At 39.7% G+C, this 14,089-nt stretch overlaps 1 protein-coding gene across 13 annotated transcripts in view; it reads right to left on the bottom strand.

Annotated features, from left to right (window-relative positions):
* Positions 1-14,089, bottom strand: part of MAGI2 (membrane associated guanylate kinase, WW and PDZ domain containing 2) — a 526,993-nt gene that overhangs the window by 413,465 nt on the left and 99,439 nt on the right. For all 13 annotated transcript variants that reach the window (XM_070755140.1, XM_070755141.1, XM_070755143.1 and 10 more), the window contains one exon: positions 9,744-9,860. In XM_070755140.1, coding sequence (XP_070611241.1) covers positions 9,744-9,860 — 117 coding nt within the window. The remainder of the gene's footprint in view (positions 1-9,743; positions 9,861-14,089) is intronic.

Here is a 14,089-nt window from a genome sequence, read left to right as displayed (position 1 = left end):
ACACTTGGCCAATAAAGAATTCTATGCTGTGCTATTCTATTCTGTTCTGTTCTGTTCCGTTCCATTCCATGTTTCTGTTCTGTTCCATTCCATATTTAAATATGTTCAAGGGTTAAATAAGGTTCAAGAGAGAAGTGTTTTTAATAGGAAAGTGAACACAAGAACAAGGGGGCACAATCTCAGTTGGGGGAAAGATCAGAAGCCACATGAGAAAATATTATTTGACTGAAAGAGTAGTAGATGCTTGGAGCAAACTTCCAGCAGACGTGGTTGGTAAATCCACAGTCACTGAATGTAAACATGCCTGGGATAAACATAGATCCATCCTAAGACAAAATACAGGAAATAGTATAAGGGCAGACTAGATGGATCATGAGGACTTTTTCTGCCGTCAATCTTCTATGTTTCTATATATTCCATTCCACTCCACTCCACTCTATCATCTTTGTAGCAGCCCCTAAAATGATGGAATACTACATTTATTTATTTATTTATTTATTTTATTTATTTTGTCCAGTACATAATACACATTGAAGAGAATAGATATGTAATAATATAAATATAGAAAAGAATAGAAGAAAAGATATAAAAGTATAGGTGAACATACTTGAAAGGAAGAAAAGATAAATGAGATAAGGAGAGGCAATTGGACAGGGGACGGAAGGCACACTGGTGCACTTATGCACGCCCCTTATTGACCTCTAAGGAACCTGGAGAGGTCAATCATGGATAGTCTAAGGGAAAAATGTTGGGGGTTAGGGGATGACACTATAGAGTCAGGTAATGAGTTCCACGGTTCGACAACTCGGTTGCTGAAGTCATATTTTTTACAGTCAAGTTTGGAGCGGTTGATATTAAGTTTGAATCTGTCGCGTGTTCTTGTGTTGTTGTGATTGAAGCTGAAGTAGTCATTGACAGGTAGAACGTTGCAGCATATGATCTTGTGGGCAATACTTAGATCTATATACAGAAATGTATCTATGGTATATCTAGATCTATAGACAATATATCTCTAGATATCTAGAACCCATAAATTACTTTTTATTTTTTGCTCCTCTGGCTCCAAAGAGCCATTCCCTTTGCAAGGACCGACCAAAGCTATGCAAAATCATTTCTCCTTTACATGGAGCAAATGATTACTGCATTATCAGAAGGGGAGAGCTGAAAATAGCATTGCTTAGCATTTTAGTCACGAAAAATGGGAATCCTGATCTGATCTGGTCCCTTAAATATCACCTGGCATGTTTAATCTATGCCTTTATGCAAATATTTGCTGTTTTCGCAATTGTCAGATGCTACCCTGCATAGCATCTTCAAACCTCAGAACATTTTTCATGCATTGTGTTGCAGCGCCTCCTATTGGCTACGTTGGGGAGGTTGCTCTGAATAAAGTTTTAGTAAGAAAGTTCCACAGATCAGAAATACAAACTGAAGTCCAATTGGTGACACAGTCAAAACGTGGCATAGTGGATTAGTGTTGGACCCACAACAAAAACACTCTCAGCTTTTGAAATTCATTAAAGGTTGTTTTGGCCATTGCCTCAGCTCCGGTCTACTTCACTGGTGGTGGGGAGAAAGAAGTTTGTTTGTTTATTTATTTATTTCATTTTATTTTTACATCCTGGACACAAACTGTTTCAACTCCTCCTCAAAATGTCGCTACAGAGCCCTGCACACCAAGACAACTAGACATAAGAACAGTTTTTTCCCGAACGCCATCACTCTGCTAAACAAATAATTCCCTCGACACTGTCTATTTATTAAGTCTGCACTTCTATTTCTACTAGTTTTTCTCATAATTCCTATCATCCTTTTCCTCCCAATTGGGACTGTATGACTCTATCTTGTTGCTTGTATCCTAAGATTTTTATTAATATTGATTGTTTCTTTTTTTTGGGGGGGGGGTGTTTGCTTTTCTTTCTTTTTTTAAAATATTTTTTATTAAATTGCAAAGACAGACAAAACATACATTACATGTAACATTTAATGGAGCTTCTGCTCTGGCAATCTCACACTACTGACTAGAGCCTACAAAACCTATGCCAGACCCATTCTCGAATACAGCTCATCTGTCTGGAACCCATGCCACATCTCAGACATCAACACTCTCGAAAACGTCCAAAGATATTTCACCAGAAGAGCCCTTCACTCCTCCACTCGAAACAGAAGACCCTACGAAAATAGACTATCTATCCTGGGTCTTGAAAGCTTAGAACTGCGGTGCCTAAAACATGATTTAAGTATTGCCCACAAGATCATATGCTGCAACGTCCTTCCGGTCAACGACTACTTCAGCTTCAACCACAACAACACAAGAGCATACAACAGATTCAAATTTAATATTAACCGCTCCAAACTTGACTGTAAAAAATATGACTTTAACAATCGAGTTGTCGAAGCGTGGAACTCATTACCGGACTCAATAGTGTCAACTCCCAACCCCCAACACTTCTCCCTTAGACTCTCCACGATTGACCTCTCCAGGTTCCTAAGAGGCCAGTAAGGGGCGTATATAAGTGCACTGATGTGCCTATCATCCCCTGTCCAATTGTCTTTCCTTATCTCTTATATCATATATACTCTCTCCCTCCCATCTACTTCTCTTCTTTTGACTTTCTATCATCATATATATTACTTAATGTCTATTCTCTTCCATATGTATTGTATATTGGACGAAGAATAAATAATAATAATAATAATAATAATAATAATAATAATAATAATAATAAATCGCTCCTCTCAAAGTAGAAGTCATCTTTATATTTATAATAAGTAAAAAATAAACTAACTTTATCATTGTTTATAAAATACTTAGATATATCAACTGTAAGATAATAAGTAAAAACACATCTAAAACATTTAAAAATATATAAAAAATTTAAAATTATAACTTGAAATGAACTATGAAGGAAAAAAAAGAAAAATGGTAGAAGAGGAAAGAAGGAGTTTATCTTTATATTGTAAATAATCACTGTCTAATACAATATAACTGCTAGGTACAAATATATTTAAAATAGTGTAAAAATAAGGTTATCTCTGTTTCTTTGTATCCCACCAGATATATACCTTTTGCCAAGCCTCATAAATTTCTGATTGTTTCTTCATTGCTTATTTGACCCCTATGACAATCGTTAAATGTTGTACTTGTACCACATGATTCTTGACAAATGTATCTTTTTCTTTTATGTACGCTGAGAGCATCTGCACCAAAGACAAATTCCTTGTGTGTCCAATCACACTTGGCCAATAAAAATTCTATTCTATTCTATTCTATTCATTCTTTTGGGAGGTTCAAGATGGACCAGGAGGAGGATGGAATGCTACAATTTCTCTGCTAGTTATGTCACGCTGTGGAATTAGAGCCAACTCAACTCAACTCTCCACAATCCGCTTCCCTAGCCAAATTATTGAATATCGCACAACATTAAATTCGTTCCTGAGGTTTGTATCGTAGCCAAGGCTCCACTGCGGAGCCCAAATATTACACTTCTCCAAAACGTCAAAAATCCTTTGCCAAGAAGCTGACAAAAACCTTTAATTACGAATTCGCGCAGGCATTCGATTCAAAGAGTGTTTTCCTAAATTGCCAGGGATGTAACCGTCTCGTGGGCCCTCGATTTTATGACTAGTGTTGGGCGAACTGATCTTGCAAAGTTCGGGCTCGTGCCGAATTTTGCCAAGTTCGGCATGCCGAACCCGAACTTTTAAAAAAGTTCTGGTTCGGCGTTCGGCATTCGCTCGAACACTGCGAAGTGCTGCCGCCCGGGAAGAGAGTGGGGAATCCCATCATGGAATTCCCCACCTCCTTTTGCTTGCGGCGCTGCAAACAAAAGGAAGTGGGAAATCCCATGATGGGATTCCATGAGCGGGGCTTTGACATCACGGGGACTCCCTCCTGGCCGGCTAAAATGGGGAGGAATGAGTCAAAGCCCCACCCCCGGAATTCCCCACCTCCTTTTGCTTGCAGCGTCGCTGCGGTATCCTTTTCCGTAAAAATAAGAGGAAGCAAAGGGAGGTGGGAAATTCCCCACCTCCTTGTTTATTTTTACGGAAAAGGACGCCGTAGTGGCGCTGCTGCTGTTCAGGTTCGGGTTTGTCCAACTCACCCAAACTTCCCGGCAAAGTTCAGGTGAGTTCGCCAAACCTGAACGTCGTTGCTTTCTATTCCATTCTACTTCCTTTATCTATTCTATTCTATTCTATTCTACTTTTTTTCCTATCCTATCCTATCCTATCCTATCCTATCCTATTCTATTCTATTCTACTCTACTCTACTCCATTCTATTCCATTCTACTTCCTCTATATATTCTATTCTATTCTATTCTATTCTACTTTTTTTCCTATTCTATCCTATCCTATCCTATTCTATTCTATTCTACTCTACTCTACTCCATTCTATTCCATTCTACTTCCTCTATATATTCTATTCTATTCTGTTCTGTTCTATTCTATTCTATTCTATTCTACTTTTTTCCTATTCTATCCTATCCTATCCTATCCTATCCTATTCTACTCTACTCCATTCTATTCCATTCTACTTCCTCTATATATTCTATTCTATTCTGTTCTGTTCTATTCTATTCTACTTTTTTTCCTATCCTATCCTATCCTATCCTATCCTATCCTATTCTACTCTACTCTACTCCATTCTATTCCATTCTACTTCCTCTATATATTCTATTCTATTCTGTTCTGTTCTGTTCTGTTCTATTCTATTCTATTCTAGTCTACTCTACTCTACTCTACTCTATTCTTCTATTTATTTTGGATGTTCAGTACAAACAGTACATTCAGACTGCTTTGGCATCTAAATATGCTGAATACAGTTAGTTCTTAAATTACGACTGTAACTGAGCAGAAATTTCTGTTGCTAACACTTGTTAAGTGAGCTTCGCCCCATTTTACAACTTTTCTTGCTATTGTTATTACATCTGACAGTTGTTTTAACAATTTTAACTGGAAATGCCAGGAACCGTGCTCCAGTAAATGCTATTGGTCAATGTACCTTCAACCAACCAATTATTTATGGTTGGCAACATGTCTTTATCTTGTTTGGCACAGCCCCATTGACTGGTGCCCATCTTATTCTATTTTTATTTTCATTTTAACATATCTCTATCTGTATCTGGGTTGTATAATTTGTTATCCACTTCTATATTTTCTGTAATTACTAATGTATCAATTTTACCATGGACATTTTAATTGTATAATTGTTTACTTGGAGAACTGCAAATGGCTATTGGTTTGGCAGCCTACAAGTAGAACAAGCGAAGAACTAAAGGCATGTTATTTTATGTTAATTGCCTGAAACACTTGGCAAAAGCCCACATTATCTTAATCTGTAGACTTTGTCAAATATTATTAATAAACGGCAACCGTGCTGCCAATTTTTTAAAATATTTGCTTTCTACCAAGGTTAGTGACTTATCTGCTTTATCAAATTACTTTCAGTGTTATTAATTTTTTTTGTTTTAATTTTCCAGTGCCAGTTCCATAGCTAGATCGCTTGTTTAATTAAATCTCCCTTTGTTACGCTAAGTTTAAATATATTTTGTAAAGTGAACTCTCTCTCTTTCTCTCTCCTCTCTCTCTCCTCTCTCTCCTCTCCTCTCTCTCTCCTCTCTCTCTCCTCTCTCTCTCTCTCTCCTCTCCTCTCTCTCTCCTCTCTCTCTCCTCTCCTTTCTCTCCCCTCTCTCTCCTCTCTCTCTCCTCTCCTCTCTCTCTCCTCTCCTCTCTCTCTCCTCTCTCCTCTCTCTCCTCTCTCCTCTCTCTCTCCTCTCCTTTCTCTCTCCTCTCCTTTCTCTCTCCTCTCCTCTCTCTCCTGTCCTCTCTCTCCTCTCTCTCTCTCTCCTCTCCTCTCTCTCTCCTCTCTCTCTCCTCTCCTTTCTCTCCCCTCTCTCTCCTCTCTCTCTCCTCTCCTCTCTCTCTCCTCTCTCTCTCCTCTCCTCTCTCTCTCCTCTCTCTCTCCTCTCTCTCTCCTCTCCTCTCTCTCTCCTCTCTCTCTCCTCTCCTTTCTCTCTCCTCTCCTCTCTCTCTCTCCTGTCCTCTCTCTCCTCTCTCTCTCTCCTCTCCTCTCTCTCTCCTCTCTCTCTCCTCTCCTTTCTCTCCCCTCTCTCTCCTCTCTCTCTCCTCTCCTCTCTCTCTCCTCTCTCTCTCCTCTCCTCTCTCTCTCCTCTCTCCTCTCTCTCTCCTCTCCTTTCTCTCTCCTCTCCCAGGAGGGAAGTGTTTTTAATAGGAAAGTGAACACAAGAACAAGGGGACACACTCTGAAGTTAGTTGGGGGAAAGATCAAAAGCAACATGAGAAAATATTATTTTACTGAAAGAGTAGTACATCCTTGAAACAAACTTCCAGCAGATGTGGTTGGTAAATCCACAGGAACTGAATTTAAACATGCCTGGGATAAACATAGATCCATTCTAAGATAAAATACAGAAAATAGTATAAGGGCAGACAGTATAAGTTAGAGATAGCCCAACTTCAAAGGACTATACCCTTTCTACTTTAAAAGCAAGAAATAACAACCACAGAGAAACAGATCGTGATTCCCAGAAGGAAAAATAACAACAACCCTGTGTATAACAACAACAATCACAATTGACAGGGGTTCACCTCACTCCAGGACCATGAAAGAGACTCTAGATCTCAAGTGACTTTCAGCGACTATCAGGGTGGGACACCTGCAGATCTTTAATTCTATTATTCTAAGTGCAACAATGGAGGAAAGCATATTTCCTATGCCAACAGGGTCCCATCAACAAAACAATGTCGTTTGGTGGGGCCCAGGGGAAGAGCCTTCTCTGTGGCGGCCCCGGCCCTCTGGAACCAACACCCCCCGGAGATTAGAATTGCCCCCACCCTCTTTGCCTTTCATAAGCTCCTTAAAACCCCCTCTGCCATCAGGCATGGGGAAACTGAGATATTCTTTCCCCCTAGGCCTTTATAATTTATGCATGGTATGTTTGTTTGTAGGGATGTTTGGTTTTTACAATAAGGGTTTTTAGTTGTTTTAGTATTGGATTTATATGATGTTTTTTATTACTGTTGTTAGCCGCCCCGAGTCTACAGAGAGGGGCAGCATACAAATCCAATAAATAATAATAATAATAATAATAATAATAATAATAATAATAATAATAATAATAATATTTCCTATGCCAACAGAAACCCAAAAGCAAAAACCCAAAAGAAATCTGAGACAAGAATGAAAACATGACTTCATTAAACAGATTATTGTTAGCAGCTTTGAAACTGTTGGCCGTGACCCAAAGGAAATGTGTAAACTCCCACGGACAAATTTTATAGTCCCTGTGTAGTGGGACAATACTCGGAGTAGAACAAGCTGTCCACAGCATATGGAGGCCACCTACTTTTACATCATCCGGAAGACAGCTAGCATTCCAATCCCTGATCTCGCCCCCATGATTACGATCATGGTTCTAGTCTAGACATCCATCTGTATAGCAAACATTTGCAGGTCAAGACTCATGTTTTTATATTAAAAGTATACTGAATAATCTTAAATACTGCTTTTGCCAAAAGACACTTAATGTACAGACCTGAGTTCCTTCAATTCTTTCACTTTCCAAGCAGTTGTACAAAGTTGGAGATCCCCTTAAGTCACCACTAAAAATCAGAGATGATGATTCTCTTTACCAGATATTGGAATATAGTGTATGTGTTCTGCCTGGCTCTATGGTAAGAGTCTCCTGAAAATTCAAGGGTACAAATTTCAGACACACACGCTTGAAAGTTCCAAAACAATGTTCTTTATCACAAAAATTCAAAAGAAACAAAGCACCCTTTTTGTATTGCAAAGAGCACTTGTCCCAAAACAACTTGGTAGTCTGTACAATCCCTTTAATCAGTCTTTAAGTACTTAGATAGCAGCTGTGAAGAAACGTCACAGCCCTTCTTCCACGAAGTGAAGCACACACACTTTGCTCTGCTTTGGTTTCAAAGTCGTGAAAAATCCACAAAGTCCAGAAACAGCAAGGCACAGTCCTGAAGAACAACGATCAGATAATCTTCTACAACGGCCAAACCAACACGCTACTATTTATATCAGCAGCACTAATTACTGGAGCCCCACCCAAACACCGGTGGCCTCTCTTATCTCCTGTAATATTTCTTCAATTGGTCTCTTTTACGCATAACTCTGCGCCTGCGTGGGTCCAAGACTTCCGCATCTGAATCAACCGAAGATAATGGAGATTAACTTCCTGGGCTTTGTGCCAAGCCCCCCTCTTCCAAGTCACCCCCACCTTCTTCTTCGTCCAAGAAAACTGCACTACCTGACTCTGTCGGCAATAAAACAGGCCTATGACATGTTGATGTTTCCCCTGCATCCACCTCCACATTCCTTGGGGCAGGTCAAATATTTGCAGGTCAAAGGCAAGACTCATATTCTTAGCATTAAAAGTATACTGAATAATCTCAAATAATGCTTTAAGACACTAAATGTAGAGACTTCAGTTCCCCCAATTTTTTCACCTCCAAAAAAGGTGTAAAAATTTGGAGATCTAGTAAATCACCACTAAAAAAAAATATATGTATACGATATATGGCAATTCCACCTGTTAATACCGTGTTTCCCCGAAAGTAAGACAGTGTCTTACTTTCTTTTTATCCCCAAAAGCCCCACTATGTCTTACTTTCGGGGTATGTCTTATATTGGAAAAAAATTGTCGAATTTTTTGTTTTAACCATAAAATTAACATTTATTAACAACCTGAACAATATGGCGTTGGCAGTAGGCGGCGCTCATTTGGATCAGACGGAGGCAGCAGACGCGGTGACGTATGGAGGGGGGCGGCGCGGAAGTGGGCAGGAGGCGGCGCTCATTAAGATCAGAGGGAGGTGGCAGACGCGGCGACGTATGGAGAGGGGGACGGTGCGGACGTGGGCAGGAGGCGGCGCGCAGCTAGATGAGAGGGAGGCGGCAATACCCCCGTGTTTCCCCGAAAGTAAGACATATGTCTTACTTTCGGGGTACGGCTTATATTAGCCGACCCCCCTGAAACCCCCGATATGTCTTACAATCGGGGATGTCTTACTATCGGGGAAACAGGGTAGTAACTTGTAGCAAGCAGTAGTGGTATTAGGGAGGAAGGATAGCAATAAATGGACAATCCAGAATTGGTACTGGTACATGGTGGACCACATCCACTTTGAAATTATGGAAATAAGATTAAATAACTTTGATGAAAATAAATTGGAGAAGCTGATGGCACAATGGAATAAGGTGAAAGATTATATCTTAAGTAGAATATATGACGACAATGTGAAAAATAAACTCCAATCACTTTTTGTATGTAAAGAAATGTAAATCGGAGCCAAGGAAGAAATTGAAATTTACTGTAAATAATTTAACCCCCTAAATGGTGGAGGAGTTATTGGTGTTGGGCACTTTTTCTTTAAGATTTGTTTGTTTGTTTGTTGTGATAAAAATGTAATAAAAAAAATATTTAAAAAATTAAATAAAGAATAGTAACTTGTAGCACCCTATAAGTTTTGTTTGCAGCAGAATTCGTCAACTCGTTAAACATTTTGATCACACCTGATGCAAAATTTCGAACAGCAGCTGGGCACAAAACGTAAGAATAAATCAAGACGGCCACACAAGTATAATAAAACGTAAACATGGCTCCAATTGTTCACCCGAGCATGCCTAAAAAAATCCACAGACCCGAACACGCTACCCAAAACACAAAATGTATATTTTGGCAAAGGGTGGACTCACATGGCACGGTTCGGAGGTAGAGGTTGTCTCGTATGATCTGTTGAAGCTCGTGATCCACCGAACCCTTCTGGAACCGTAGATTGAGGTAGCGACGGAGATCCTTATCCACAACGCCTCCTGGAAAAAAAAAATTAACAATTAACAACCACATTCAGATTCATAGGGAAACAGGAAGCAGGACTAATAAGGTTATTTCCTCACAACTGAAAAAGATCTTGGTTCACCTATAATTGCATCCATTAGTCACTTCCTAGCTTTGTTGCCTCTGTTATCATTTTCCTTGGGTTTTTGTTTTGTTTCCGAGGGGTTATAATTTAGGTGTTTTCAATTCAGGAAATTAAAAAAAATACAGAAAAAGAAAGAAAGAAATGAGTATACAACAGAAAGTCAGAAGGCGCTACTGGCAAATGGTTACTTTAAAGAAAAATGACAAGGAATGGGGCATGTATGGCAAAATAGTTGTCAGGTTCCCAATAATTTGACTAGGTAAATTGATCTTTGGATAATTCTTTTTCTCACATTATTGGTCTATCTATCTATCTATCTATCTATCTATCTATCTATCTATCTATCTATCTATCTATCTATCTATCTATCTATCTATCTATCTTATCTATCTTATCTATCTATCTATTAATCTATCTATCTATCTATCTATCTATCTATCTATCTATCTATCTATCTATCTATCTATCTATCTATCTACCTACCTACCTACCTATCTAATCTATCTATCTATCTTATCTATCTATCTATCTATCTATCTATCTATCTATCTATCTATCTATCTATCTATCTATCTATCTACCTACCTACCTACCTACCTACCTACCTATCTAATCTATCTATCTATCTATCTATCTATCTATCTATCTATCTATCTATCTATCTATCTATCTATCTATCTATCTATCTATCTATCTTATCTATCTATCTATCTATCTATCTATCTATCTATCTATCTATCTATCTATCTATCTATCTATCTTATCTATCTATCTATCTATCTATCTATCTATCTATCTATCTATCTATCTATCTATCTTATCTATCTATGTATCTTATCTATCTATCTATCTATCTATCTATCTATCTATCTATCCATCCATCCATCCATCCATTCATCTATCTTATCTATCTACCTACCTACCTATCTTCTGTCTGTCTGTCTGTCTGTCTGTCTGTCTATCTGTCTATCTTGATCTCTCTCTTTTCTATCCCTTCCTCCCTCCCTCCATCCATCCATCCATCTATCTCTATGTAATCAACTCCCTCTCTCCATCTATCCAACCACCTACCTACCTATCATCTATCTACCCATATCTATCTATCTATCTATCTATCTATCTATCTATCTATCTATCTATCTATCTATCTATCTATCTCGATCTCTCTCTTTTCTATCCCTCCCTCCCTCCATCCATCCATCTATCATCTATCCATTCACACACAGAGAGAGAAACACACACACAACACATCACCACCCCCACCAAATTAATACAATATAGGCAGTCTTCAACTATCAACCTTTCATTGGGCTCATTTGTGGTCGTAAGGTGACAACCGAGTCCCTGTACAGTTTAAATACAAGTTGCAATGTTGATTTTCAATTTCAACTTCTTTATTTGTTCATGCTAATTTTTAAACGTGTTTTCAGCCAGATTAGCGTTGGAAAGAGGTTGCATAGAAGTGCTTTGCTTAATCATTATAATTAGTCATTCTTTCTCTTTTGGCTGGTGAGTGCCAAAGTCCTGTAGCTTTTCCTAAAAAATCTGTCAGCGATGTAAATAATTCCTAAAAAACACCAACTATTAGAATGTGAATCACTCAGCTTTTGCAAAGAGCAAACGTAGGTGTATAATGTATAGTTCTGGCCCAAAATTTAAGATCTTGCTTGGAGAAAAAACCCCCACCCATTTACTAATCCTGGGCCTAGAAAGCCTAGAACTACAGCGCCTAAAACACGATTTGAGTATTGCCCACAAGATCATATGCTGCAACGTCCTACCTGTCAATGACCACTTCAGCTTCAACCGCAACAACACAAGAGCACGCAACAGATTCAAACTTAATACGAACCACTCCAAACCTGACTGTAAAAAATATGATTTCAACAATCGAGTTATCGAAGCGTGGAACTCATTACCGGACTCAATTGTGTCAATCCCTAACCCCCAACATTTCTCCCTTAGACTCTCCACGATTGACCTCTCCAGGTTCCTAAGAGGCCAGTAAGGGGCGTACATAAGTGCACTGGTGTGCCTTTCGTCCCCTGTCCAATTGTCTTTCCTTTCTCTCACTTATCATATATATTCTCTTCCTTTCATATATCCTCTCCTCTAAGTTCACTTTTACCCTTATATATATTACTACATGTCTATTTTTCTTCCTATGTATTTGTGTATTGGACAAATGAATAAATAAATAAAATAAAGAAAGAAACTTTCTAAATAAAGACATCCATCGTGGCAACCCACAATGCCATAAAAATGACCAAGCTAGCTAGCAACCAATTACCAACAATCCCCCATTGTATAAACTTCTAATTATTACAAGGGAAACATACAGTAGCAATATTCTAAAACAGTTACAGGCTTTCGGCCGTTAATTTAAGATGCGCCTTGCAACTTAGGAAGCGCTTAGCAAATTGCTTCTGAGCATTTGTGGATTCATGGCTTTTACGTCGCAGAAGCATTGATTCAAACTTTCTCTTTTATTCACAGTGATCAGTTTCACAGCAGTCAAGTGCTGAATGAGTGTGCAAATTAAACCCCACTATGGACGTTATCCTTCATAGCACAAACCTTTTCAATAAAGCTATCAGTGGAAAGGGCTTATTCATAACTCTAATTAACAGGAGCTCCGTAGTCTTCAAACATTCTGGTATTTTGCCGATGATATTGATGATGTAAACATGATAATCTAAAACAATTTTTGTACATTAAGGGTCTTCCTAGAACTCTTCTTTTTATATATGTAGTTTATAGATTATTTTTTTTGCACACATAAGTACAGTGATACCTTGTCTTACGAACTTAATTGGTACCAGGACGAGGTTCGTAAGGTGAAAAGTTTGTAAGATGAAACAATGTTTCCCATAGGAATCAATGGAAAAGCGATTAATGCGTGCAAGCCCCAAATCCACCCCTTTTGCCAGCCGAAGCGCCTGTTTTCGCGCTGGTGGGATTCCCCTGAGGCTCCCCTCCATGGGAAAACCCCACCTCCGGACTTCTGCGTTTTTGCGATGCTGCAGGGGAATCCCAGCATCACAAAAACGGGCGCTTCGCTGGCAACAGAAGTCCGGAGGTGGGGTTTCCCAGCGAGGGAAGCCTCAGTGAAATTGCAGCATTGCAAAACCACCGAAGTCCTTGAAACCCCACCTCTGGACTTCCGTTGCCAACGAAGCACCCGTTTTTGGGATTCCCCTGCTGGGATTCTCCTGCAGCATCACAAAAACATGGATGTCCAGAGGTGGGGTTTCCCATGGAGGGGAGCATCAGGGGAATCCCACCAGCATGAAAAGGGGCACTTCGCTGGCAATGGCATCCCAGTGGCGGTGGCAGGTTTATAAGGTGGCCTCTCTTATCTCCTGTAATATGTCCTCAATTGGTCTCTTCGATGCATAAGTCTGCGCCTGCGTGGATCTAACACTTCGTCATCCGAATCGACAAAGGATAATGGTGATTGGCTTCCTGGGCTGTGTGCCAAACCCCCCTCTTCCAAGTCACTCCCACCTTCTTCTTCGTCCGAGGAGACTGAACTACCTGATTCTGTCAGCAATAAAACAGGCCTAGGACATGTTGAAGTTTTCCCCGCATCCACCTCCACATTCCCTGGGGCAGGAGCTGGGCCAGAGCCAACCACAACATAGAGAAGGAAGGACAATTAAAAAAAAAACTACAGTGGTACCTCATGATACGAACTTAATTGGTTCCAGGAGGAGGTTCGTAAGGTGAAAAGTTCGTAAGACGAAACAATGTTTCCCATAGGAGTCAATGTAAAAGCAAATAATGTGTGCAAATCCTTCAGGAAAATCCCAAACTTTAGAAGGGAGGCGAACAGAGGGCAGGGAGGAGCAGCTAAAGGGGGCGGGTGGAAGAAGCAAGGCTAGGCTAAAGGGTGAGTGGGAAGGAAGAAAGGCAAGGGGGGCGCCCCTCCCTTTTCTTTCTTCAAAAGACACCATTTCAGTGCCTGTGCAAGCATGCAAAATCTTTACTCCTCCAAGCTGCCCCTCCCTTTTCTTTCTTCAAAAGACACCCTTTCAGTGCCTGTGCAAGCATGCAAAATCTTTACTCCTCCAAGCTGCCCCTCCCTTTTCTTTCTTCAAAAGACACCCTTTCAGTGCT

Source organism: Erythrolamprus reginae, chromosome 6 (assembly GCF_031021105.1).
Source record: "Erythrolamprus reginae isolate rEryReg1 chromosome 6, rEryReg1.hap1, whole genome shotgun sequence".
Taxonomy (NCBI): Eukaryota; Metazoa; Chordata; class Lepidosauria; order Squamata; family Dipsadidae; genus Erythrolamprus; species Erythrolamprus reginae.
Note: the sequence above shows the minus strand (reverse complement) of the source record. Positions and strands in the feature narration are given on the sequence as shown.